The sequence below is a fragment of the Pungitius pungitius genome, chromosome 18 (genome assembly GCF_949316345.1).
Source record: "Pungitius pungitius chromosome 18, fPunPun2.1, whole genome shotgun sequence".
NCBI lineage: Eukaryota > Metazoa > Chordata > Actinopteri > Perciformes > Gasterosteidae > Pungitius > Pungitius pungitius.
This window is the reverse complement of record NC_084917.1, coordinates 10163625-10191598: the sequence shown is the minus strand read 5'-3', so window position 1 is coordinate 10191598 and position 27974 is coordinate 10163625. Positions and strand designations below refer to the sequence as shown.

Here is a 27974-nt window from a genome sequence, read left to right as displayed (position 1 = left end):
CACAGAGACAGAGAGAGACGCAAATACGTTGCATTCGTCGCAATCTCTTGTACAAACTTGCTTGAATCACATCTCACACATTAAAGCTGCAGATGCTCACACCTTTTGATGCAATTATTTTCGCTTGAATGCATGTTCTTTTTTAACAGAACAAACATGAAAGTTATCAGGGATTCAAGCATTTGACCCTCAGGTTTCTATTTTACTTTTAGTTCAATTACCCTTTGCCAGGGCTATGAGCAGACAAACAAACGTGGATCATTCCTGACAGCGTTACTGTAGGAAACAACAATTCTGGTTCTTTATGTTCATCTTGGATTATAATCATGTGCACCACTTTTGTCTTTCAGTCTGCTTGCACAATATCATCTGAATAGCTATTTAACATAATCCTATATACCTATATAAATTAGCTAGCTAGCTACATGACGACCATAGAGAGAAATAGCATGTTAATTTTCTACAATTTAATGAGCTGATATCTGTACGAGTACAGAGGGGAAAAGATTTAGGTTGTTGCAGAATTATCCTGGTTTCCATTTGTAGACCATCTGTAATATTGACCAATCACATTAGATTGGAATTTGGTTGCATGCAGCTAAACGGCACGTGTTGAGATCAAAAATGACAGAAGGCATTGTCTGAAATACAAATAGAGAGTCCACCAGCTGTTTATCATTGCACACACACACACACACACACCGGTGCCCAGGGGAGTTACAGCCGGTAATTGTGATGTTGATTTTGTAGTTGTGGCTGGGTTTCAACACACCAATCTCCCATTCCGTATACATACCACTCCCATGCTACTGATGCAGAAGAACCATAACTGTGTGTGTGTGTGTGTGTGTGTATGTGAGAGAGATAGAGATTTTAAGCTTGCTTTGTCTCTATGTGAACACATTGTGTGTATATGTGCAGGCATGCAGTGGTGTGCTGCTCTCCATTTTAATGGCAATTCCAACGGAGCCTATCCCATCTCCCCGTCGCCATGGCAACCGAGCGGGTAAGCGGCCACGTTTGTCTCGGGGGCCCTGGCCTTCTTTTGCGTGCCACAGCTGCGCACACACATAGCAGCTCACACACATACACACCCGGAAAATCCTCATTATAAATACATTAATACAAACATTTACTTTCACAATGCGCGCGCACACACACACATTCGTTGCTACATGTGTGTAAACAGACAGCATTGCCTAGCCAAATACAGGGCTCTTCCCAATATCTTTCCTACACCCCCCCCCCTCGTCCAAACCAGTGCTTGGGATTTCCCAGTTAAATGCAAAAAGGGCTTTCCCAACTGTCCTTCCAATTACAGGAAGCTCTATAATATCTCTCTCTCTCTCCCTCCGTCCCATACATTTACACACACCACCCCAGTGCTATTAGCATGGTCCTTGCAGTGTCTACAGAAGCTGGCTGGCCAGTCAATGGACGGAAAAATCGGCGCTCTCCTCTCTGATGTTTTATTCCCGCCGCTCACGAATGGAGAAACGTTAAATGCAGCTCGCCACCGATGATGACTCACATAACCTCGCACCGCACCTCGCCCCGCGTGAGCCTCGCATCGACGGGCCGAGCACACATGCTATGTTTTATGCAAGCCCTGATCCTGCAAAACATCATCAAGGGTCGAATTAAAGCAGCAGCCAGAGGCTAAACCGCTGAATGGTTTAAATAATGGTTTAACTTTTCACCTCCTTAAAGCATGCGATCAATTATTAAAACTATATTAGTAAAGAAATTGGAGCTGAGGCAGAGAAATATATTGTTATTACATGTATATTGGGTTATAGGAGATATTGTCTTGGATATTGCTTCATTGTATCATGGCTTAAGTGCTGTCTTACCAGACTGTTAGCTGTCCATCAATCGATCCTAATGATATTTATCAAAAATCTCACAGGAATCTCACAATACGGAGGTTTTGGCTCAAAATCATTGTGGTATTAGATCTTCTATCTTATTTCTGAGGGCTAACTGAATTCTGATTCTGTAACTACTATTCATTGTTTCAGCAGATAGTTCATGAGAGAGAACGAGGGGGGGGAAAAAACAACACCAGCCAAACGGACAAAAAATAGGTTGATGTTGATGCCTCGCTTGTCAATCATTGAAATGTGGAACATTTTCATGCACTTCTCTCAAAATAGTTTTCAGTTTTTATTTTACTAGTGTTTTTTTACTTTAACCCTAAATTAAACCATATCCTTCTATGGATGAAGATCAAAGAAATCATCTATGATTCATTAAACCCTTTCAAAACTGAAATGCGCTGAAACCAGGGAATTCAATCATATTTTGGCAACCCTTGGATTTGAAACCCAGAAGTGCAGATACACCTACCTCTTTGGATAATATTTAATTTATTTTAATAACTGTGCACTGACAGGAAAAATGTCATCATGCTTCATCATTACCAAATCCTGCCCAGGATGTTAAATTCATTGTTTATCATCCACATGGTTGGTGCACATAGCTGAACAACTGAAGTGGGTCACAGAGCAGTCCTCCTTAGGCAAAGTTAAGCATATCTGCTGCTAGATAACTTGAGATGAACCCACTTATTTCATTGTAATATTTAAATTAAGCTTAGGCAAACATTCAGTCAGGAAGGCTGGACAGGCTGTGCTGTTCCCTGGGGGCCTCCTTTCTCCCTGGGGGCGCACGGTGGCCCGCTGATTAGGGGCCGGGTCGGGTCGTACCAGCCAACCAGACGTGGGCGACGTTACCGTAAACCAACTGCATCAGTGCCGGCAAATGTTTAAAGACTCTCAGTTGTCGTTTCAGCGTGCACCAAAGGCGACCCGCAGAACTTAGAAATCAGGACATTGGAGCAACTTACTCTCTACCAGCACCACCAGTGTCTGGACTCCCAAAGGGGGGGGGGGAATGCTTCATCTCGGCTGGGCATCCAGGCCCCTGTTCTCTCCTACAGCAGAATGGAGTCCAAGCCCCAAACATCATTGCAATATCAATATTTATGCCTGTTATAATAAAGCAGCGTTGAAATGTCAACAAGTCTCTCTCGATTGAGTTATAACTTTTATCACCTTTCTTCTAACTGACCTCTATTATGAAAGTCAAATCAGCCCTATAGCCTACAGGGGTATGATGAATATGCTAATTCAATGTGAATGAATTATGAATCTTTTTTTTATATTACATTACTTTCCTCTTGTGCAATGTAGATTCACTAATTCAACTGAAACACAAAATACAAGCTATTTTGTGGCACTCAGTATTGGGCTACTTTTTGGACATCTCGGTCATGGTTCACAGACCATCCTGATAAAGGAAGCCACTCCTCTGCTGAATGGTCAAAGGCCTTGATCAGGATTAGTGATGCATGTATTAGTAAGAAGGGTGCTGGAATGTCGGACCTTTTGTGAGTTTTATCTTGGAATAACGGATTATTTGAATTGCTATGGCTTGATATGTTTTCTAGTCACCCAAAGGCTCTAAAATGATGGTTGCTGTATGATCTGTAAATCCCCTTGCCTTATGACCTACTACTTGTTTGTGTCTATGGTACAATGTATCATCAATGTCAATAAATGAGAAGGATACAATACTTCTGGCTTTCTTAACTGAATGACATGAATAAATGAAGCAGTAACTATGCAGCGTTTTGTACTGTTACGTCCGGCTACTGTGTTTTCTCCTCCCCATGTCTCTGTTTCAATCTGTGCTTCACAGGTGTGGTGAGTTGCTGCTGACGATGCGGGCGTGGCCAGGTGATTCTCCAGCCAATCCAGCGCGGCTCTCCTCTATAAATGTTTGTTTGTCAGAGCTTGCAGGGAGGTTGTTGGGATAGAGAAACATTGAGAGAAACATTAAGATTTATGTGGTTTATGTTGTTTGTTAAAACCGTGTCTTATCTACTTACCCCAAGAGCGCTGTGGAGCAGGGCCAGGTAAGATACCCTGGGGTCTACATACACATGTAGGAAAAACCTCTGTTAGACACACTAGGTTAGAAGCCAGTGGCTTTCACCCAGTGTATTGTAGCAGTTTAGGTAAGTGGTGTGATAGGTTAGATTGTGGTAGGTAGGTTTAGAAGAATAGGGAAGCTATTTGTGTGTATTTATATGCTATGTACTTGTCATTTCTTTTCATTATTTTGTGGAAAATAAACCCACCATTCTGTACTTTTTTATAGCAGCGTGTGTTTATTATTGATTGTTATTGTGGTGCATAGTGCACAGGTTCCGCCATCCAACAGGCGTGGTCTTGGGCAGTTACGCCCCACCTCCTCTTCCGAGCCGGGGTGGAGGCGTACCAATAGATTTGACTGATTTAAGGCCTCTTTTGTCTTGTAAGATCATGTGAAACGTGTGCTGTAGTAAAACAACGTGCCCCAGTTGTGACTCCTATGGTATCTAAGCTGACAGACTTTTTGGATCAACGACTGAAACCCACTGCAGTGTGAGTGTGTGTGTGTGCTTGTCGGTCCACCCCCCTCTCTGACTGAATGCTTGGGAAGCAGAGGTTTTGCAAGTAAAGACATGTGCAGGAATACAGGCTGCTTGTCTATAAGAAACACAGTAGAGGAGACATTCAAGTGTCAAACATCAGTTATGGGCATCATTCCAGGGAATCGGGTCCTTTTTATTTCACCCTTTCCCTCATCATGTTTTCAAAGGGGTTTTAATCACACTTTTTTTAATCACAATTTTACAGTTCAGGTCAATTTTTCACATTAGGACAAAATATTTGAAAACTTGAATCCGTCCTGGTCCCTTTCCCCATACTGTGCACATAGTTATGGCATCAATCAGATCAGATCATGGCTGAAAGTAAGCCAGTTTAAAAGTTTAGTTTCCCTTTGAAATCGGATGAACAGCGCCCTCTACTGTTCATGGTTTTATGGTGCAGTTAATTCATTTCATTTCAATTCAATTCCATCTATTTTGTAAAGCCTAAAATCACCAATGAGCCATCCCCAACCTTAAGCACTATCATGGTGGAAAGAGGTCTTAAGCCTACTTTTAAATGTGTCTGTACTGTGTCTGCCCCCCCGGACAGAAAGAGCAGCGCAGCTCTCTAGTAGGGCAATAAGGTCCATAAGCTCCTTAGGACACGACAGCCTGACCAGTTGGTGCTTTTTCGAAGAGTAGAAGTATTTTCAATGATTTTCTTGAGTTAACAGGGAGCCAGTGCAGATAATCTAATACTGGAGTAACATGATCCATTTTCTTAGTTTTTCTTAGTTCTTACGCATAGGTGAAGGAAGTCAGTGCTTAAAGTTTTTATCTAAGACCTGAAGGACACATCAGGAGGAGAAACAACACCGACAGACAACTGACTTTGAAGGCATCTTTCGAAACTTTGAGTTTTTTTAAGTTTAACTCTTGTAGGGTGTTCATTGTTTTGTTACTCAGCCGGTGCTGTGGGTCTGTTGGACCTGCTGTATTTTGGATTGATTCATTTAAAAAAAAAAAATCAAACAATCTTATGTTAAAATACTCCACAGATGTTTGCTTCATCCCAATGGTGGTTAATACTGGGTCAGGCTGGTTTTTCCTCATGGTTTCCAACACGGTCAGCTTCCTCTTTAGGAGATCCCGTCCCAGCTTGTACGACTGTGTCCCAGAGACATGTCCAGGACGACTCTCATCCCTTGATTTATATCCGGGTGTCCTCCACCAGGTTTCCCAGTGTGGACATGAAAGACTGAAGAAACACAGGACCTACGGTTTCCACACGTGTATTTGGCCCGAGTCCAGTGGACTCCGAACGCCATGTGCGTGATATAAATGTTTAGAGGGGGTTACAGCGTGCAGGCGATGAAAATGTGATTCAATATACTGTATGTTCTTTGCAGACAGCCAAGGCCAATAATTTGAGAGTTTGAAAAAAAAATGAATCATATTATTATTATTGTTTTGATAAAAAAATGAAAACAGGTCCCACAGACCCAAACACCATACAAGGCTTAAGCCAAATGGGAGATAACAAGACAGAACAAACTTTGCGTTATTTGATATAATATTAGCTGAGTATGTTTGTTTTATGTTTCTGCAAGAGCTTCCCAATCGAAGGAAATCAGGTGTTCAGTTGGGTATTTGCTTTCGGTCCTTCACACTTCTTACCAGTCAGGTATTTTCAAGTGTCTTTGAGAAGCCACAAGATGGCAGTACACTCCGTACTTTAAAAAAAAAGGACGTTGACCACAACCACCATTCCCAAACTAGAACTCACATTTTTCTAAAGCATGACATACGGTGGGCAGTGAGGCACAATACACACATTTGAAGACTTATGTAATGGAAATTAACAAAAAAAATGTTAGAATGCTTCAGATGAAATCTCAAAATATTGCCCACATTCCTGAAAGAATCCTGATCAAGTAAGTTATGAAGATGGCGTCATCTTGATCTTTCTATTTTTTCATTACCCAGGAATGAATCCTTCATCCTCCACCCGTCTGGGACGATAAAACACTAAAGGTACACATTATTACACATTTATGACTGTATGCAGGTTGGGATGGAGGGGAGGCAGTGTTGCTGTGTGTGTGTGTGTGGGGAGGGGGGGGTTAGAGGATGCATGTCTGATGCCCTTTTAAGGTTGCTACCTCAACGTGAAGAGCAGCTGACTAACTTGCATACCAAACAACATAACTAGAGAGAGAGAGAGAGAGAAACAGGGAGCAGAGGCAGATAAGCCCGGAAGAAACAGACTTGACAAGTGTACGTTTCTAAGTGGGTGACAGGGAGGAATGGGACATGTCCTGGCATTTTAAGAGATGTGACCTTCACTTTGTCGCCTTAGTGGCCAAACAAAAACTAACAATGAGTTCCCCAGGTTGTATTTGCAATATTGGGCTGTTACATGACATGTCATCTCTTATTGCTTTTGCTTTTCTGTACATTTTCAATCTAATTGTGTTATTTTCCTTCAAAGATGTCTGAGGAGTCCAGTGAATGAATAAATAATTGAAGTATGCATAATGTGGGACCTCCGTTGTGAATAATGATTGACACTGATTCATCCCTAGACTGTTAACACATCCCCGCCCCCATGTGTCGGAGTACAAGTTAACTTCAGTGAAAACAAATGAAGATGAAAGGAGTTAAAGGAATGGAGGAGAAAGGAAAGGAGAGGAGAAAAAAAGAAATAAGAGAAGGCAAAGTGAGTACTGGAAATAGAAACAGAAAGCAAAAAAGGGAGGTAAGGCAGTGGATATAAGTAAAGATAAAAGATAAAGAAACATACAAAAGTAAAGGATACATACATGGAGAGGTAGCAAGGTCAAAGGTGGGCCGGCAAGGCCAGGAAGATGGACGGAAGAAGAGATCTTGTTCTCTCTTTTCCCTGCAGGCTGCTGAGCACTAGGTTTACAGACCCAATAAAAAGTCTGCCGAGCTTCTCGTTCCTTTTAGGAACCAGACTACACTGTTCCTCCCGGTACCCCACCGGCACCTGGCAGCTGCATCGGTGTCTTCGTCTGGCACGGGCCGTTTCCGACAGTCTAAACACCGTCTCCCCAACTGCTGCGGGCGGTTATAATATCATGTATCCATGTGGGTGTGACATGTGACAGCTGTTCCTCTTTGTCCGTCCACCTCCTACTTGCATGTTTTTTTAAGACTGCTCCCCTTACGTGCTGTGTGCAGTTTCACTAGTGGTCCCCGGATGGTTGTCTTCCCTCACGGTGTAAATGCAGGCGGTCTTCTTCGATGCCGCGTGACGTAACTCAGCCATGGCCCATTTGTTGACGAGCAGTCATCATGTCACCAGCCGGGAACATAGTATTTCAGACGGATTATCATGTTGTAATACACAATATCCGGTCATGGTCAAATATATCTGTAAAAAGACAGATCCTCGTTCAGCAGTTTGTCTTTGCAATGCAAATCTCCCTTGAGGAGATTACACATGCAGATTTGTCTGCATCCAGCTGCAGAATTCTGGCGGGTTTGACACCAACACGAGGGCTCCAGCTCCATGTGGAGGATTTGAGTCCCCGAGTGCAGTCCTCCGTGGTGACGAGTGTAGTCACGGTCAAACCAGGAGTGGGAAGGGACTCTATTTTCTGTTTCTGTTCTGATTGTTCATGAAATGAATCAAACATGACCGGGAGACTTCTTGTGCATCTTTGTTCATTCAGCCGACCCTCAGCCACGCGGGCATCCATTTTCTGTTGTCCCGTTTAAAGTTGTAGGACATCCCTTTTTTAACAATGGAGTGGTTTGTGAGTATGCTATCTGCCTCTTTAAATGAATCCCTCTCCACTCTCAAAGGGGAAAGGTTCTCAGGGTAGCAGCAGGGACGAGGCACGTTGGCCACTCCTTTATTATACTGAGACTCCCCCAAGGCTCTATTTCTCTCTGTCTCTCCCTCTCTTTGCCGTCCTCTGCTCTCCATCCTGCTCTCCCGTCTCATCCTCCTTCCCTCTCTCATCTCCGTCACATTTGCTCCGGCCTCGTTTTACCTCACCTGCACATCCCTCATCCCTTTCTTTCTCTCTCTCGTTAACATCAATTACCTGGACATTTATACACCGGTGCTCCTCTCTTGTGTTCTCTCACACACGCACACACACACACACACACACACACTCTCTCAACCCATCCCCTTCTGCCGGCAGAGCAGGTCGACGCAGGAGCGGCGGCAGCAGCTGCTCTGACTGATTCTGCCGGGAAACAAACCCACTGAAAAAAAGGCAGGAGGAAAGAAGGGGAGAAAAGAGGAGGCTAGGGAGGGAAGGAGGGAGGCGGAGGAGAAAAGGAGGAAGAGCGAGGAGAAGTGGACACAACTCTGGGTGAGAGCACGGCAGGAGGCGAGGAGGAAGAGGGGAAGGGAAGGAGAGCCGAGGGTGCTGCAGCCATGGCCGACACACCTTTGCAGAGGAACGGCACGGCCACGGCCCCGTAAGTAGTGGACGTTCTCCACCTTTTGAAATATTCATTATTATTTCTCATCCATCTCTGCCTCCATCTCTCCTTCGCCTGCATCCCTGCACCACTCTCTCCCCTCCGTCTGACAGGGCTGGGTTGCCATGGGAACGGGAGCTCCGTCATGGTGAGGCTGCTGCTCAGTCATGACTGGCGAGGAGACCCAGCTGTACATGGTGTGCACTCCTCCCTCGCTCTCTTTTCTTCAGTCACCCTCTCCCTCACTCTGCAGACATCGCTACACACCTTCTGCTGCTTGATGATTCATCTTTCCACCACCTTCTCTCTGTCTTCTACTGTGTCTTTTTTACCAAAATCAGTCTTGCAGTCCTTCTTCACTCACATGCTACTGTCCCCGATGTTAATTCTACATACGGAGTGTGTGTGTGTGTGTGTGTGCCGGCGTGCGAGTGTGGTGTCGTTCAGCATAGCCGATGTAGGAGCTGCAGACTCGGTCCGGGTCTCTGTGTTCTAGCACCGTCCGCCATGCGGCAGAATGGTTCTTGCTGTGTGTGATTGGTGTGTCAGCGTTTGAATGCGTGTGTGTTTGTGTGTGTTCATTGTATGTCTTTACTTTTAGGGAAACGAATGGCTGTGCAAATGAAATCCAAACTCACTTATTGGCCTTTCATCTGCAGTCTCTTAATCAGGACAGCATAAACATCCAATAGAATACCAGCAAGACGTAAATCAAGCAAACACCGGCCATTTGTTAGGAATCGTGGAACTTTGGTGGAAATATTTGCTGTTCAAACCCCGTCTGATGCTGACTGTCAATTCTTTGATGATGTGTCCCAAAAGAACAAGAGATGCACAAAATCAGCAGACTTTCAAAGCAATCTGACATTTCCAGACAAGGACTTTTCAATATTTAAGGGTCCAAAAGAAAACAATAGAAAGAGAAAATATGACCACTGTATTTTATGACTTATATGTGACAACCCAAGATATTATAATGAAATAGCATTGCCGTACCAGCCAAATGTAAAACTTTTTTTAGAGATAGTTGCATATTCTTTGCAGCCTTAATGTTGCTAGGCTAGCAATTAACATCGCGTGTGCTGCTTAGCTCGTCCGTCATCAAACTGTCGGGTAACATTTGAATGTAGGGTTTCCCGCTGACCGGTGTACCGAGAAGGAAACAACCCTTTCTATTGGTGCCCTTTACACAGAAAATGGAAGTCACAAGACGCTGGACATGACCTGAACCGGTGTAGGTGTCAAGGTCGGTAAGGAACCTGGACGACCGTCTGAAATGTGTTAGCGAGTGAGATGTCCACTTTTATGAGGGGCACTTTGAACCGGGCACCAATGTTGGATTTGGATGATACCTTCAGTCGGGTATCATCCAGCTGCTCCGTGAACTGGTGTGGAGAGCAGTGGCAGTGATGGTGAACACAGAGCAGCAGGAGGGGGGGGGGGGGGGGGGGACTTGTTCCTCACCGTTCTAAGATCTGTGAGTGTACTGTGTTGTGTTCTACGGGAGCCAGTGTTACAACACAGGATTTCTTGTGTGTTTATAAACTGCAAAAATTGTTTTGCCACGGTCACATCTCCAGCTACGGCTTTCCTATTAAACCTGTGTTCGTTTCGGCAACTTGAACGTCCTAACTTTTGTCCTTTTGGTGCATGATCATGTATAACCCAAGTTCTACAGCTTTGGCGGTTCGCTCTCTGGGAGAAGCTTGTGCGGGGCATGCCGGCAACGTTACTGTGAAAACAACCCAGTCTGTGCATATTTGGTTTTAAAAAAGTCAAGTCAAGTTTTTGTTATGCACCAACAATATCACAAATGAGAACAGATGTAGTGAGCACGGAATAGACCCCTGCAGATTGTTGCAGATTGGCGGGTGCTGGGTTGTGAGCCGGTAACCCTATTGAGGCTCACCTCAAGAAGCTTAGAGTCGAGATCGGCTGACAAAACGGCAGGTTGAGTGACAGGTCTTAGTGATTATTTGTCTCCCCGAAGATGTGCAGGGAAGCATGAAGGGGAGGGGCTTTCCTGGTGCATTAATAGTTAATGTTTTAATTGGGAAAATGAGACGGGGCTGTAGGGATTCAGTCAGTCCATCACATCCTATCCCTTCTTCCCTCGGCCATATGCAGCATGCTCTCTCTCTCTCTCTCTCTCTCTTTCTGTTTGCAGAATCAGCAGAAAGGCTGTGTAGTATTTGCGGTCATGCAGAGCACAGACACCACAATGGCAGACGGCCCATTCTCCGCTGCTATTATTATTGCAGGACGATGTTACGGGAAAGAGGCCCTCTATAGTGATGGCTTGAATTGACAATAACCACCATAATATTATCCACTCTTTGGCCCTATTTATACATTGATTGGTGATGAAAGTAAGGGTTAACTCCAGTCCACTGGGTCGCCTGCGTATGTTTGACCCCTTTGGTAAAGTTGAAGTTCATTCATAGACAAAGAAATATACCTGCACAACCGAGGGAGTCCTGTGCGCTTTACTCAAATCTGAAGTGATGACACATAATGTCGTCTTTCTTTTTTCACATACATCTCCATTTCATAAAGAATGATTGTAAACAGACGGGAGATGTGCAAAATACAGAGGAGAGGGGGAGATGGCATCGAGGGAGCAGAAAGAAAATGCTGAGTTGTGTCTGGAGGCCATGACATCTGCTGCTCATCTACGTTGTAACGTGTAAGATACTCTCTACAGAACAATAACAAAGCATTTAAAAACAATAAGCATTCCGAATGCATACAAACACACATGGGCATGTGAAGTGTCCTCTCTCAATGTAAAATATGGAGAATAACAGGAAAAGAGAGCAAGGGAAAGAGAAACTGAACCGACACAGAGGAGGGAACAATGCAGGAGGATATAAAGATACCTAACAGTTCTGATCAGGGCTCGGTGATAGTTTAACTGAGTGTGCAGACACACAAAGAGACCGACAGACAGCGGGACACCCAAACACAGCCTGACCCCCCTCCGTGATGTATAAAAAATGAATGAGATCAACGTCTGGCGCACAAATAGCCAGAAATATGTCTGCTTGGGGTTATTTTGGGGGATAATTTAAATTTGGCAGTAAAACGCTCAAAAGGGAAAGCTAAGCATTAACAGAACGGCGCACAAATTCTCCAACGCACACGCACACTTTTACTGACTTACTTTCTTTGTCCATATTTGCTCATTTCCTCCTGCTCACCCCGATGCATGTTGTTATATTTCTGTGCGTGAGCGTCTGTGGGTGTGAGTGTGGGCGCTTTTTCCTGCCTCTGGCTCCACATCTGGAGACCATTACCTCCTCGGCCGGGACGTTGGGGTGGGGGGGGGGCGGTGGTGGGCTGGCTGTGCAGTGAGGTCATCGCGTCGTCGTGGCGATGCAGAGGAACAATGATGCTGCTGTCTACAACGACGACCAACCAACACAACTCACGTCAGAGTTAAGGGCCTGGAGGGGGAGGGAAGGGTTGCAGTATTTCAGGGGGAAGACGAGGGGGTTAAAAGGTGGGGCAACCAACGTGCGGTAGAAAGGCAATCTAATAGAAACATGTTCTAATAACAAGAAGAAGTAAGGTCAAAGTAAGGGAGTGTGTCCTTTGTAGTGAAGATCAGACTGAGGTTCAACGGCTGCAAAGCTCAGCCTGGTTTCATAACATGAACTATTTGTTACTGACCCAAATGGATCATGGTCTATGACCCTGCAATGAAAAAAGTATATACATTATGTTCAGTGGGTTATCAGTGAGCCTGTAGTGTGTCTAGCTGGTGCTAAAGAGGAGAAAATAATTGTCACATGGTTGCACTCTGCATGGTGGAAAACACATTTTGAAACCAACACATTGGTTTTAAATGTAGCTTTTTGAATAGTACAACAAGCAGAGCCTGTTATGTTCAGAGGACATGAATCAAAAGCCAAATGAGAAACATTCCAAGAAAGGAACTCAAACTTCAGCTCAGTACAACGAGCGGCAAAGAGTACACAATAAAGTCTACACGATGAGAAGACACCAATGAATCGGATTTGTTTTCAACTGCTAAATGCTTCACACGTTCACCAGCTAGTCATTAACTCGGTCTGCTGTTTGGTGCTTGGCAGGAAGTGCTTCATCAGAGCTTTGTCCCTGAAAACAGCTGTTTGAGCTTAAAAACAAAACAAAACTAGGAGCTGAAAGACACACTTAAACCCCCCACGGAGCGGAGGGGAGTTACGAGCGACTCCTCTCACATACTGTGTGTTGTCACGTTAAACGGCCATGATTTACCCTGTCAAAAAACACTTATTTTAGAAAGCGCTAACATTTTTTTGAAATTCAAATACTGCTCTAAAAAGGGGTATAAAGTGTCATTATACAACACTTTCTTGGTTTAAGGGTTGAATGATCAAATCGCTAAAAACACAGCCAGGATTAGTCGGTTTGAATAGAAACAAAAAGTGTTGATGTCCAAAAAGAATTATATCCAATATGTTAGATAACTTATTAAGGAAGAACTTCACCCAGATTTGCAGAATTTAAGGTAAAAAAAAGACAGCAGTGGGTATAAAAATCTCATATCCCTTTGATAAAGCTGGAAACAACAACTTTCTGATTCATTTTCTCTCTTACAGGAAAAAAAAAGCTCTCCAGCTGCACTTATTTATTGTCCACTTTCTTGTCTCTCTTGGGGTAATGCAGAGGCTGCTGTGTGTTTGTGTGAGTGTGTGTTTTTGTGTTTGTTACATGCTTCCGTATTCCCTAAAGAGTCGGCCACGACTGCTGCTGCCGTTTCTCCTTATAAGGATGTCTGCTCGTGGAAGGAGGGATGGAGAAAGAGGAGAAAGAGGAGGAACAGAAAGTGTGAGGAAAAAGTCAGATGGACAGGTGGAAGACAAAGAGGGGCGGGTGGACAAAAGGAGGGGAGGAAGAGGAGGAGGAGGAGTGGGAAAGAAGGGGGTCAGTAGGAGATCAGGCACGATTTGAAAAGGAAAGGAGGAAGAGGAGTTTGAAGGAGTGAGAGTTGAAAGAGGAATAAGGAGAGATGTAGGAAGGGAAGAAGTCACGAGACGAGCGTCGTGAAAGAGCAGCAATGCAGCAAAGGAAAGAGGGAACCAGGGGAGGAAAGGAGTGAGGGGTGTAAGGAAGGAGGGAGGCAAAGGAAGAAGAAAAATGGTTGTAGGAAAAGAGAGGAGAGTAATTGAATAAATGAATAGAGGATGCAGGTGAAACCCAGGTGAACTTAGATCGTTTGTGTGTGTGTGTGTGTGTTTATAATGTGCTGTTTTTGCACTTTGTATAGAGAAATATGTTCCATTAATGTTCCCCAATTAATTCAGAGAGTGACACAATTACTCTCCATCCTGCTCCCGTTTTTTGTGAAGCAGAAGTCTTCTACTGATGTCTCTTCCATTGATCGAGGAATAAAAGCAGGACCAGAGTGATCAGAAATAGAAGCGGGAGTGTTTGTTTGTGACCTCATTGTGATGAAAGAGCAAAATATCTCACCATAGAACACGACAAACACAAGTTGGGTCACGTTGACGGTCAGCAAGGTGGTGCAAATAGTGAGATGGTCCCTTCCCCACAGTCTCATCTCAGCGCCCCAAAAAATGACAAATGACTCCTCTGCTTCCCTTTTACCTTCTCCCTTACTCCTCTTTCGCTCCCTCGTTCCCTTTCTCTAAACCTCTCCTCTGCCCCCTTTTACCTTTATGCCATTACTTCTCTCTTCCCCTGCTTCCCTCTCTCTCTCTCTCTCCCTCCCTCCCTCCCTCCCTCTCAGCTGCTCCTCCCAGCTGTTTAATCACACATTACTCATGCCTAAAAAAAAAAACAAAGTTGAGGGGAGGGAGGGGACAAATGGGAGGAGAGAAAGAGAGGGTGAGTGTGAGGCACATGTCCAGTGAACGAGAGACCTTTGCTTCCCCTTGGAGTGAGCTCCTTCTCCGGCTGCCTCCTCCTCGCTCCCCCGGCTGGATTACCGCCGAGGAAGGACCTTTCGCCCCGGGATACTCCTCCTCCTCTCTTCCCTCACTCCTCGGCTTCCCTCCCCTCTTACCTCCTCTCTGATCTCTCGCCCAGGGGACCCCCGGTGCTCCCAGTCTTCCCAGATCTCACGTCTTTTTTCTCCTACCCCCTCCCTCACCCCCCCCCCCACCTTCTCCCCTTGTCCCCGGCTTCACCTCCCCCCCACCGCCCCCCAGGATGTCGTGTGAGGAGGCGCAGCTCCACAAAGAGAGGCTGCAGGCCTTGGCGGTAAGTCAGAGTGGGATTCTTTATTTATTTGTAAACTGTGTGCTTTGGGTTTCTATTTGCCTCTTTTCTCTCTCTGTCTGTGTCTGTCTCTCTGTTTGTCTTTCTGTCTGTCTCACTCTGTCTGTCTCTGTCTGTGTCTGTCTGTCTGTGTCTGTCTCTCTGTTTGTCTCTCTCTGTCTGTGTCTGTCTCTCTGTTTGTCTCTCTCTCTCTGTGTCTGTCTCTCTCTGTGTCTGTCTCTCTCTGTGTCTCTGTCTCTCCCTTTCTAGTCTTTCATGTTCCATGAGGAAAAGGGAAAAGAATAAGTGATCAGTGATGTTTCTGTGCCCCAATAGCAGTTCAACTTTGTGAAACTTATTGATTGATTGATTGTGGCTCAGTTATGCCCCCCCCCGGTGTTTTTATAGTGGCTACATCACCTCTGACATGTGAGGTTTTAAGATATCGACCTAAAAACGAGTTAAAGACACATTAGTTCTCTGTGTTGCACATTCCACAACCGTCTCTAGTGGCATGCAGGGGGGGTAATCAAAGTTGCATGAATGCAATTTTGGAATCATTAAAAAGTGAAAAAGCTAAACATGGGACCCGATACTTCATGATATCATGGTCCCCCGACATCCTCTTTTTTCACACAAGACGAATGGGTTGTGGTTGCACCGATGCCGCCCCGCGTGCCCTGCAGGGCTGCTGTGCTTCTTCTTCCTCTTCTCGTCTGTTTTCACCTTCCTTCCAAGCCTTTTTTTTGGGGTAACCCAACTCCTCAGGAAAGTTAATGGAAAATCTCCTTCTTGTCTCTTCATGTCTGAGGCTTTTGAAGCTCGGTAGCATGAGTCAGGTCCAGAACGTGTTTTACGTGGACGGAGGCATTTGTTGAAGCGGATCACCCGCTACTGATGGGACGGTTAGATCCGGACTCACCGCCCGGGACTAAATTAGGTGCCAGCGAGCAACCACAGCATACCACACAAGCTCAAGATGAACGGGAACGCGCGCACGCACACGTTCGCACAAGCGGTGCTGAGCGGCACCAGCAGCAGATGGAGAAGCTATTTTTGCCACGTGGAACCATGGCAGTCCCACCAGGCTGCTTGTACTTACACCAGTTGAGGCACTCGAGTGGAGAGAGAGGGTGTGAAAGTTCTGAAACAGGCCTTTCTGTTCCTTGCGTCATTCCAAGTGGCGTCTTGGACAATGACGCTGGCCTGGCGGCAGCGGTCGCTACGCAGCGCCCAGCGCTGCATCTTTAGCGGGACCGGGGGTCCCACTGGAAGCGCTGAGAGCTTCGGCGGAAACACAAGTCAAAGTTTTGTCTCCTTCAAAAGAGCATCTGTCTCATCTCAGCTCTGTGTGTGTGTGTGTGTGTGTGTGTGCGTGTGTGTGTACACACTTTGTCAAAGACAATAAGGGGCACTTATAGCCTTCAGGCCTAGCAGGGAATTTAGTAATGACAACCCTCTGAGGCGCCTAAGCGCTCCGTAAGCCGCGGCCTCAGCCAAACAGCGCAGGTCCAGTGTAAATACAGAAGCAGAAGTTTTCCAGAGCACCCGACGAGGAAGGGGAGATATCTTTCAGAACGTTGTTCGACTGCCGATCAAAAGCAAGCCTTTCGTAACCCGCCGACGGCTTTTAAAAACACCGGATTAAGGCCTTTGGAACCCAGTTAGTACGGCATTCCACAGACAACATGTGGGTCTGTTCTAAACAAGTGACCCCCTGTAGAGAGGTGTAGAGTGCAGTCACACACACACACACATTGTCATACTGTCTCGGCTCTGCAGCTAACATGATAATGATTTCATCAATAATTGATACACACAGATCTCATCAGTACTTTAGCGGATCTCGAGCCAAATTGGACGCTACAATCAGAGCCGAGGGTTGGACCAGTCATCTCTGTGTCTGCGTCTCACACTGTTTTGGAGCCACGCGTCATTTGGACGCTGATGGTTTGAGTCTCTTCGCTAAGCTCCACCCGAGGACCCGGATCAGAAGGTCGCAGTCAGGTTCCAGCCGTCGGAGCGTTATTTGAAGCCTGGTCTGTTTGCTGTGTGGCTCATGAATAAAGGACGGCCATAACAGCTGGGAATCTTTTCGTTTCACTTAGCAAAAGAAGGGGGACGGATCAGTCCTCTTTACAATCGCGCAAAGCACATTATTAATTTACTTATCTAGATTAATTGAGTCTTTCCGTCTGCCTTGGGATTTGGTTCCTATTTATATGACTTCTTTCTATTTCTTAAGAATTAACGAACAACCGAGAGTGCAACGAACCCTGAGCACCGGCTTTCCGCTTCTGCGGGATTAATATGCAGTTTTTAATCTTTCTAAGAGGGTTCTCCTTTGTGAGTTCAGTGAAAGTTTGTGCGTTACTCATTTCAATACGACGAATGGTGGGACATGTGTTGGGGTTTAAATCTAAGAGTTGATAAGTCACATTTTTCCGCAACACTGAGAAAGATTCCCACAGTCTGATAGTGATTACGGCCTTGTCAGCTGCCAGCGGCGCTGGTTTCCTAGGTTACTAATTGGCCAGATTAGGGAACAGTTGTGATGTCATGTTGTTAAATCCAGACCTGTAATTGGTATATTATTAACATGTAATTATAGCCGTTGGATGGAATCCAGCTTGGTCAGGGTTCTCCCAAAAAACAGATTATGTGCATGGTGTGTGTGTGTGTGTGTGTGTGTGTGTGTGTGTGTGTGTGTGTGTGTGTGTGTGTGTGTGTGTGTGTGTGTGTGTGTGTGTGTGTGTGTGTGTGTGTGTGTGTGTGTGTGTGTGTGTGTGTGTGTGTGTGTGTGTGTGTGTGTGTGTGTGTGTGTGTGTGTGTGTCGTTGCATGCGTCCATTCACTGACTTCTCTGCAGTGTGTGTCTTTGCATGTATACATGGATGACCTCAGGCCTTTGGACTCTTCACTAACCCTTTTGAACCACACACACACTCATCCCACACAAGGCCACAGATTGTCTGGTGCCAAGTCTGTGGGGAATTAGGAAGTGGTGCATAGGGATTGATGTGTGTGTGTGTGTGTGTGTGTGTGTGTGTGTGTGTGTGTGTGTGTGTGTGTGTGTGTGTGTGTGTGTGTGTGTGTGTGTGTGTGTGTGTGTGTGTGTGTGTGTGTGTGTGTGTGTGTGTGTGTGTGTGTGTGTGTGTGTGTGTGTGTGTTAGAAACACATAGATTGAGGAAATTACAGCTGTTGGCACTGGTAACAAGACAGAGAATATCACAGACACATTTCAAGGCAAACAAAGATAACCTTTAGCTCATTGTTGTTCATGGCTCTGCCATTTTTCAACAATAAAAGTGAAGTGCAGAATAGTTTTATAACCCAGTTTGATCTCTTGGGGTGAACTATGTGAAGTAATCTGTGCAACTGGATCCACTTAGGGTCAGACGGAGGGGCAGGGTGAAGGCCAGAGGAGACGGGGGTTGGTGTGTGGGGCTGCTAGACCCTGGCATGCTATAGAGTGCAGGTAAATAGAGTGGGGGAAGCTTCAGTTTGTGCAGTGTGCTTACTTATACATTGACATATTAAGTCAATAAGGAGAACATTGATTCAGGTTGACCAAATAGCATTCCACACTTTCTCTTTGTCTGTTTTTCCCCTACATTTGGGTTCCTGTCCCTGTGGGTGCTCATCCAAAACAGGTCAAACACTCGAGAAGCCCTTGAAGGACATGTGGCAGCTCTCCCAGCCTTTCACCTTCTGTCATTTGCTTTTATTTGCAGCAATTTGATCTGCCATTACAGCAGATAGAGTGAATTGGATAAACCGTTGCAAGATGTTACAAACTGTATATTTGCACGCCATCAGCTGAATCAGGCCCTTGCCTGTTACGGTCTCTGAAGTATCTTAAGTGAGACTAAACACAACTTTCCAGCCCTGGATAATTGCAGCGGATTCACATCTTTCCCGCCTATATAACAGATGTTGGCCTTTTTCATCTTTTTTGCCTTTGTTTAGTTAACGCGTGATATGCAGGAGTGGATCGGTGGCCACTGGAGGTCTGGTTTATGGTCTTCAGCACTTTATGGGGGTGGGTAAGTGGGCTCGTTGGAAGGGGGGCATGCAAGCTAAAATTAGCAGCAGCTGTCTTGGACCCGCTGGACATTCGGCAGTGTGTGTGTGTGTGTGTCATTAGGGTTCACCGAGACTTGCGCCCGGGATGCAGCACTGCTGGTTTTGGGACAATTGCCGAGGGTATTTGAGTTAATTTGGACGGTAAACCCTGCGGAGCGACAGCGTCCAGAAACCCGAGGGTATAGAGAGCAGCGCGCTGCAGAGGTAACTTTAGCCGGTTTTGGTCTCGGCCGCGGTGCATTTTCTGCTTTCAACGCCACGTGTTCACACTCAGTCTGTAGATTTGTGCAGGAGTGGCCGGGTACGGCCGCATGCTGGATGGAAGACGATCCCCACGGCGACACGTCTGTGCTGGGTGCGTCAGCGCGTGCAGAATGTGACACGTCATCTTAAACCTCAGATTCGACATCGTTGCATCACTGTCTATAGTCGTGTATCTGTGACCTCATGGGGCGGGGAGCTTGAACAAACATGGTCCTTTTTTTTCATGAAAACTCATAATAAGGTACAACTTGTTTTACCTTTACTAAGTTTCTCAGTTTTATTGTTGTTTTAGCGTTTCATCTCCATTCAGTTTTTTTTTAAATTGAATGACTTATTTCATCCTCTTTACTTTCCGGTCAACATTCCGGACGTTATTGGATTAATCCTCCTCTTAATCCTGGATTTTGTTCAATGATTCATACCGTGTCTGGATTGGCTCCCCTGTTTCCTGCTTGCCCCTCGGCTTTTCATTTTATTGTCCAGAAAACGAGGCCTTTTTCAGATCTCTGGGGGGTCGGATCCTGGCATGTCAGCATGTGGCAATGATGCCTGAAAATGTGAGCGTCAGTCCTCTTAACAAGAGAACTGTTGCACAATTTGTCAGGAATGAGAACATTAAACAGAGTGAAAAACCACCTTGAATGAGAAAAGGGCTTTGTTGGGAAAGGGACGTCAGAATGTTTGTGGTGTGGACACTGAAGGAGAAGAGTGAAAGTTCATCATACTGGAGTCTGGTTTACAGGAACAGTAAATAGATACTGTGATCGTTGACCCCCTTCTCCACTGCCAAATATGTTTAGCCTTGTAGGACGGAAGGTTACCGAACTGTGTGTTGTCCATGTGACTTTTTATTTGCTTCTGAGGCACAAAAACACAACAACATGGGACAGTAAAAAAAATCTCCATTATTATATTATATATCTTACATAATAAACATTTTATCTTGGCGTCATACTTTTTGGAAGGTGGCAGCATGAATGGGGAGAAGTGATGTACTCTGTATAGGAGCTAAACAGGGAGCCAAGCGGGGCCGAGCACTCAGTGAGTCAAGAGTGTGGGAAGTCGTGAGTGTGTCGCCAAAGAATGCCAACATATTTTCCAGAGGAGGAGGGATTTGTTCTCCACAGGGGGGCGGCTGGGGGCTCGCAGTCTTTCTCCTGCCAATTCAGCAGGACAATGCTTTCAGCGTTTTTTTGGGGCATTAACTCGGCAGTTTCAGTTGCAAACACTGTCTTTGAACCCGTCCTCGCAGACAGAGAGGATCCCTCCCTTTAATTAATTTCTGTTACCATTCAGATGTGATGGCCGGGCCCCGAAACTGTTCCATTACTATTTCAGAGGAACTCGGTGACCCTTAAAGAGATGAAGAGTCCTCCACAGTTAAACTCAGTGGCAGTAAAGTATGACAATGCAAGATATAAGCCAAAGACATTGTTCCATGTTGATTTATTTTTCAAATACTACATTACAATTGGGGCTTCAATTCAATACAAACATCACCGAAGCCTGAAGGAGTCTGCAGTATCTGATCGATAGGCATTGTCATTGCCAGATCCCATATTTGAGATACGGGTATCTTTTGGAACCCCGAGAGGAAATGTGAGGAGGGAATTCCAGACTTTGAAGCACCACAGCACTTGATGAGCAGTAAAGTCCTGTATGATTAACCTCTGACTACTTTATGAGGCGTGCTTTATTCATGCTCAGGGAACCCCAGGTAAAGTGTGAAATGGTGTGAAATTGCTTGCATTTGATTGGTTGCAAGACGACGCTGCATTGTGCTGCATACACACTGTGTCAGCCTTTCTTTATTCATTTCTTTTTTCTCCTTTTGTTTGGTGTTTTTTCCACAGCCCTCTGCAGTGTGCACCCCCGCTGCTTTGCGTCATGTAATGAATGAAGAGTCTGTGCCGCAGAGCTTTGTTCAATCTAAAGGTCCTTTTGGGCCGTTGAGCAACCGCCGACATAAAATATTCATTTTAGTACGGAAAAAATATGTTTTAAGCAATAACTTTTCTACAACACTTGCCCGCAGTGCTAGTTGATTTTGAGAATATATCCGTGTCTACACTATCCTTGTGTACGTATCTGTGACTGGGTTTGTTTTTGTGCGTGTGTGTTTTTGCGTGTGTGTGTGTTTTGCCAATTCCTGGACCACGTGTCTTCAACAGTCCTTGACATGTGGGGACCATCCATCCTCTGCTAGTGATCTTTGACTGTACTTCACAAGCCATGGGAACTGCTGCTGCGGGGGGGGGGGGTGTGTACGGGTGTTGCTGTGCACGTGTGTGTGTGTGTGTGTGTGTGTTTGAGAGTATAAGACTGAGAAAGAGGGATAACGTCAGTTTCTTTACAGATGTTTTCAGAGCCTGTGTGCATTTTTGTTCTATCAACTGGTCTCTTTTTCTAGCTTGTTTTTCCTGATTTTTTAATTTCTTTTAACAAAGATTCATCAGAGTGACATTTTCCACTCATTGTCTACATCACTCATTGCTGAAGGGGGTCGGGTCACCAGTATATGCCACATACATAGTGTATACTATTATTTGTGCATCATCAGAAAACTGCAGCTTAATTCATTGGAGATGCAGCTGTCAAGCTTTTCTAGTCGTAAATCTTTCGTAAAGCGACGGTTTGATGGTTAAAGTGTCACGGTTTGGTTCTTCTTCCTGTTTTATTTTTTCAGTTTCATGTCTCTTGTGTCTCTGGGTTAACTTCACTTCCTGCCCTGTCCTGTGATTGCCTGATTGTTTCCACCTGTGTCCAATCACCTGCACCTCCCTAGTGTATTTAAGCCCTGTGTGCCTGTTGTCCCTTGTCGCGTCATTGTCTAATGTCTAGTCGTCGTTGGTGCACGTCCTTTTTGATTTTGTTGGTGAATAAAGAGCACCTTGTGGAAACCTGGAAACTCCTGCATTTGAGTCCAGCCTTCCTCCGCACCAGCTACGTATCCTGACATAAAGGGTTTAGAACCATATGATGAAATTAAATGGTGGCCATTATAACATCCCTATTATGTCTCCTATCTTGTGAACTGCATGTAATCCTACTATTTTTTCACAGATTTAGTACCAAGTTACTTTGGCATGTAATGACCCCTCCAGAAATTCATTAAAACATTTTGATGGTTCGGTGAAGTCGTGGCGACTACAGCCACGAGTCTCATGTCAGAGGAAGCTTTTGTATATTGCTGTTAGTGGGAGAAGGGATGCAAAGAGCAGCCAGATGGCGTCAAAGTCAGATGCTTTATAAGTCTGACCTTCCAACCCAACCTCATATCTATGGGCTGCTTGCCACCCTCGTAACAATGTCACAGCGCTGGAGATCTTGCTTGAAAGATCCTTCAAACCAAGAAAAAGTATGATTCTCCTGTTTTCTGCCATATTGTTTTTTAGTTTTGATTTCCACTTCTATACTTTTCTTCTCTCCGTACTCTTTTGAAGGGTGTTTTAACGTTAATACACATTATGGGGTTTTCCCCGCTGGCTATATTTAGCCAGCCGGAAATGTCCCAGAAATCCTTGCTCTGCTCCCACTGAGTGAGAGACAGAAACACATGTACAGTATCTCATGCCCTTGAGCTCCGAGCAGGCTTGTCCTGGGATCCACTTTGTTTATCTTCCCATGCATTTTCGTCAAAGCTTATTCAAAGATCGTGACTCCATATTGTCTCTGTCAGTTTCAAACCTCCCACTTACCATGCTCGCAGCCCGGCCTCCAAACATCAGCCTCATTCATCTCCACATGAAGCAAAAGGATTGTTTCGCTCCGCCTCAGCCGTAGTGCCATTTAGAGGCTTCAAGGCCTACCCCTCCCCTTTGGGCCCTTCTCACTCCTCCATAAGCCCTGACCTCTGACCTTTCTTATACCCCTCGGGTGTAATGGGGAATCGCTGAGATAATTGTTGTGCAGTTGAAACCAGAGAAACAAGCCTCGGAAGAGGCTTCTGACAGCGTCCCACCCTGTGGACTAAACAAGACCGCATCAGTATGAAGTGAGTTAGACAGAACACACTGTATGAGAGGCCATTAAGCCTCTGCTCACCTTTTTAAATTGAATGTATTAAATCTTGAGTTGGCCCTAAGGGATGCTGTCTGGCCAATAGTGAGCATTAACAATAAAACACAGTGAACATGCTCAATTTAGTTTCTTTATTCTTTGTTTTTTTCACAGCCCGCCCATACAAAAATACTATAATGTTCCTACACACAGTGTAAATCTGACACATGCTGACGGTTCACTTGATTTTCTTTTTGTCTCTTAGGAGAAGCGAAAGCGGCAAACTGAGATTGACGACAAAAGGAGCCAGCTTGACGACCTGGTGCTACAAGTACAGCATCTCAAGGTTTGTGTGCGTGTGTGTGTGTGTTTCGAATTAAAGAATTATGAAAAGCTTATGGTAAGAAATGCATTATATCATCTCCAGGAGGATTAGGAATGGAGTTAAACTTGAATGACTGTAAGCAATTCATTCTGGGTTTACAGTATGAGTAAAACATGGGGGGGCATCTGCTGGTGGAATCACAGCCAGACCGGTCTCTACTACCAGGGCAATTATTCTACAGATGCAAACATTCCATTGAGTGGACTAGCCAATAAACATTCCTCCTTCGTGATGTAGTGGCTTGTACATTCACATATTTGCTGTTTGATGAACACTGTGAATGTCCAGGCTACTGTATGTGGGAGATAAGAGAAGACGTGCTGTTCCAGATTTGATGTTCCAGTTAGTTTAAGGTCAGCTATTGAGTTTAGGGGGAGATAAGAATGAGTTCAGGTTCAGGTTGTGTGTGTGTGTCAGTTATTTATCTCTCCTTGTCCGATCAATCCCTTTTTTTCTCTTATGACAGTTCTTGCCTTGACCTGAGATGTCTTTGAGTTAAAGAGACAGAGTGTGCTCTCACCTCCCTTTTACAGTTTGTCTCGATGGCTGCACGTACAGTTGGTGCCTGTGCTGTTCCCTCTGTGCCTGGATTACACAGAGGAAACATGACCCCGTAATGATGACAGTCAGCCGCTACGTGTGAGCCAAGACCGCGCGTCGAGTAAATATTGATCTGACGTCCAAATAGCAAGTGGGTGCGTAAACGGGGGGGTGCTGCCGACGGATTGTGAGTTTGAAAAAATATCCACCTCTCACAGTTTGAGTCTTTCACCGAACAAAGATTTTGTCCCTTGACCTCGAGGTCGAGCTCAGAAAAAATCACATGACCCGATCTGTCAGGTGGAGACACAGCAGATACGGGCTTCCCATGCATCTATGTCTTCTGTCTTTGTGAACTTTGAACCTCCGTCTCCCCGTCACATGCGTGAGTAAATGGGAGTTGCACTTTTTTCCGTATATATTCTCCACAGTAGCAGGCTGAGAGAAACAGTTGAGAAGGGGCAGGCCGGGCGGGTTGGAAGGCGGTTGTGGGTACCCGTTCTTCTACAAATATGTGTGGTAGCCAGCTTTAATATTTGCAATAAAACTACATTCCGTTCTGTAATTAGAGCCTTTGAACACACTTCGGGGGCGCGAATGACTCCTCTATTTTAATGAGTTTGATTCCCACACGGCGGTGTTTTCCACCATTTAACACCCACTCATGGAAATATATATCGACAAAAGAGAAGCGATGATTAAAGCCATGCGCACAGCGTGTGTATGACGTGCAATCCAATTAACGAGGGTTAAGCTGTTGTACCCGGCTTCCATCACCCTCTCTCGAGTGCACATTTGTACAGGAGGGGCCCAACTGAATAACATTCAAACTACTCAGCGTCACTCGTTGGGTCAGTGTAACACAGTAGTAGGGCACGGAATAATGCGTCAGTAGATATTTATGACTTTGGCATTTCCATATGTGTCTGTGGAAGCATTTTTTTCTCCCTTTTTGGCCCTAATGTTGGCTGCTTGAATGCAAAGTTTTCAATCTCCAGTCAAATATTCCCCTTTGCTGCTTTTAAGATAAGACTGGTCTGGGTTTGTTTAACTGCTGCTTTAATGTGTCGGCCTCTGTTTCATTTTACTGCTGTCAAACCCCTTCTCCAGACTGCCACGTTTGTAGCACACTTGTCACGTGAGACCCATGTATCTAATATAAGTGAACTTTTCATGGGTTCAGTGAAAGCGAATGCAACACATAAAGGGACACTTGTGTGCATTTTAATCAAAAAGCTTAACGATACACGTGGTTTTCACTGGTGAAACCGTTCTCAGACAGATTTAGCTCAGTTAAAGTCAAAGTTGAAAATAGACGCAAAAGTAAAAATAAAAAGCTTTTCTGTTTGCTGTTATAAACCCCTTGTTGGTTAGCTGACAGGAAGTGAGGGGGAAGAGATGGGGAAAGATGGACCAAAGTTCACAGTTGGTCCCTTAACCTCCCAGCGGTCTATTCCCTCCGCACCTCCCGTGCTCCCATGAGGAAAGTTAAAGAGAAGTAACAACCGCCATCAAAATGCAGCCAAACCTGTTCTGGTGTTGCTCTACCATTCACTGAGCTGCACGTTCCCCCCCCCCCATACACAACAACAACAACAACAACCTTGAACTCCAGATGTAATCAGCATCTGGACACACAGTCCCATTTAATGGCCACTGCCTGTGAGTGCCACGCAGCCAGGCAGCATGAAGCCGGCTTTGTAGTCTTCTCTCCGGGGACTTGGTGGCTCGGGAGGGGAAATGGAGACTGGAGCCCGGAGATTTGATAAGAACCTCTGGGCTACGGGTTCTCAAGCCTTTCCAGAATGGAAGCGTTGATCCGGGTCTGGGACCATGTAAACATTGCGGTGATTTCAGAGTTAAGGTAAACGCAGCGCTTTCCGCTGGAGCCTGGTCTTATAGATCCTCTGTGCATCCCCCGAACCGTCCCTTGAAATGCTTCCAGCTCATAGTAGTTGTGTGTTAAAGTTTACCAGGAAATGGAAAGTGTATTAACCAGCGTGAGAGGAGCAGAGAGAGCAGCTTCTCAAGGAAACAACAGTTTAATTATTCAACACAACTTTATCCAACAGTTCATAAACGGTCCAAAAAGCCTTCTTTGTGCGGCAGAACTCTACTGTGATCGAATGATAAAATCCCATGGGCGGGTCAGGGGTCAAGGTCGGCTACAGGCTACAGGCTAAATGTTTTTCTAACCGACAAAATGAGTGACACACAACATCGATGCGAGGTCTGCTTGGCTTTGTAGGTGTGTAGCAGCCGCAAAATTCCGACAGCAGGTGGTAAAATGCTTTGGAATCATTTCCATGATGCGTGCGTGCGTGTGTGCGTGCATGTGTGTGCGTGCGCGTGTGTGTGTGTGCGCACTGATAACCGTCAGCTCCAAGTGCCTGAGCAGCAACAGTTTGACAGCAGGCAGCCGAAAGGTGAAGCTAAGCGACGTGCTGTGGAAACAAAAGCCGAGCTGCAGACGAGACATCGGAGGCACAAACACGCCGCTCGTTCGTCTCCCAGGCGTTGAAATAAAAAGCGGGCGCTTCCACCTCTGTGTTCAACGCACCACGAGGCCGACGAATGTTTCTGCGGCGCTGGCTCACGTTGAGAAAAAGGCCCTTAGACCTGATCGTGTGTTGACACCTTTGCGCGTGTGTGGGCCGACGTGTCTGTTTTTATCTGATGTGTGGAAGCTGTGCTGGGGCAGTCGTCTCTTTCCGTAATAGAGGCCCCTATGGCCGTTAACGATGTCGCCGGGTTAGAGGAGGAAGTGGGTTTTTTTTAAGGAGCGTCACGGCGCTGCTGTGGATCGGCGCGGACCTCCAACGCGCAACGTCCCCTAACGCTTCTCTGTTCCCTCCGCAGTCCAAAGCCACGCGCGAGCGATGGCTGCTCCAGGGAATCGGGGCGGAGGAGGAGGAGGCGCGGCGGAAACAGCTGGAGCAGGACGAAGAACACAGCAAGAAGCTGGAAGACGTCATACACCGGTACGCTAACGGACACCACGGTGACTTCCTTTGGTTTTCACGTAAAGGCTCCAGTTCAGGTCTGACGCACACATCTGTTTGGTTTTTTTGCTACACATCTGCTTCTCTCTCCGGCACCGAGTAGCTTTTGCTAAAATACCACCGATTTTTTTTTCCAAATTAGAAATACTACACATTACGCCACATTTGATGCTGCAAATGACACAAGATGGCTCTTTCGCAATATCAAACCACAATAGCATCAAACCAGAGTCCCAGTATAGAGCACCAGTTGTGGCTCGTCAGAAACACACAGTGGTTGCAATGTATCTCTCACACACACACACACACACACACACACACACATGCAGACACACCCACTGTAATGGGAGACGTATCAGAGGTGTGAGATGATTCTGCTGCGCAGCTCATGAATCGAGCCGTTTGGAAACCCTGCAGCTAAATGTCTGCTTTCTTCTCGTGTGCCGGAGTGAAAACAAACACCAAGAGCTACTGCACGCGCACATAGACATTGACAGGCAATAAAGACAGAGAAGTGTGAGAGAAGTGAAGTGAAAGCAGGGCGTCATTGGAGGAGGAACATTGAGAACGTTGAGACAAGGTGAAGGGG

General features: G+C 45.6%; 1 protein-coding gene across 2 annotated transcripts in view; it reads left to right on the top strand.

Moving 5' to 3' along the window:
* The first annotated feature begins 8238 nt into the window (after positions 1-8238).
* Positions 8239-27974, top strand: part of LOC119226864 (PALM2-AKAP2 fusion protein) — a 59072-nt gene continuing 39336 nt past the window's right edge. Inside the window, exons 1-4 of one of the 2 annotated variants that reach the window (XM_037485207.2) lie at positions 8239-8881; positions 15061-15112; positions 23724-23804; positions 27243-27364. In XM_037485207.2, the coding sequence (XP_037341104.2) occupies positions 8838-8881; positions 15061-15112; positions 23724-23804; positions 27243-27364 (299 nt within the window). In that variant the 5' untranslated portion in view covers positions 8239-8837. The remainder of the gene's footprint in view (positions 8882-15060; positions 15113-23723; positions 23805-27242; positions 27365-27974) is intronic. The other variant, XM_037485208.2, reaches the window with a different exon arrangement.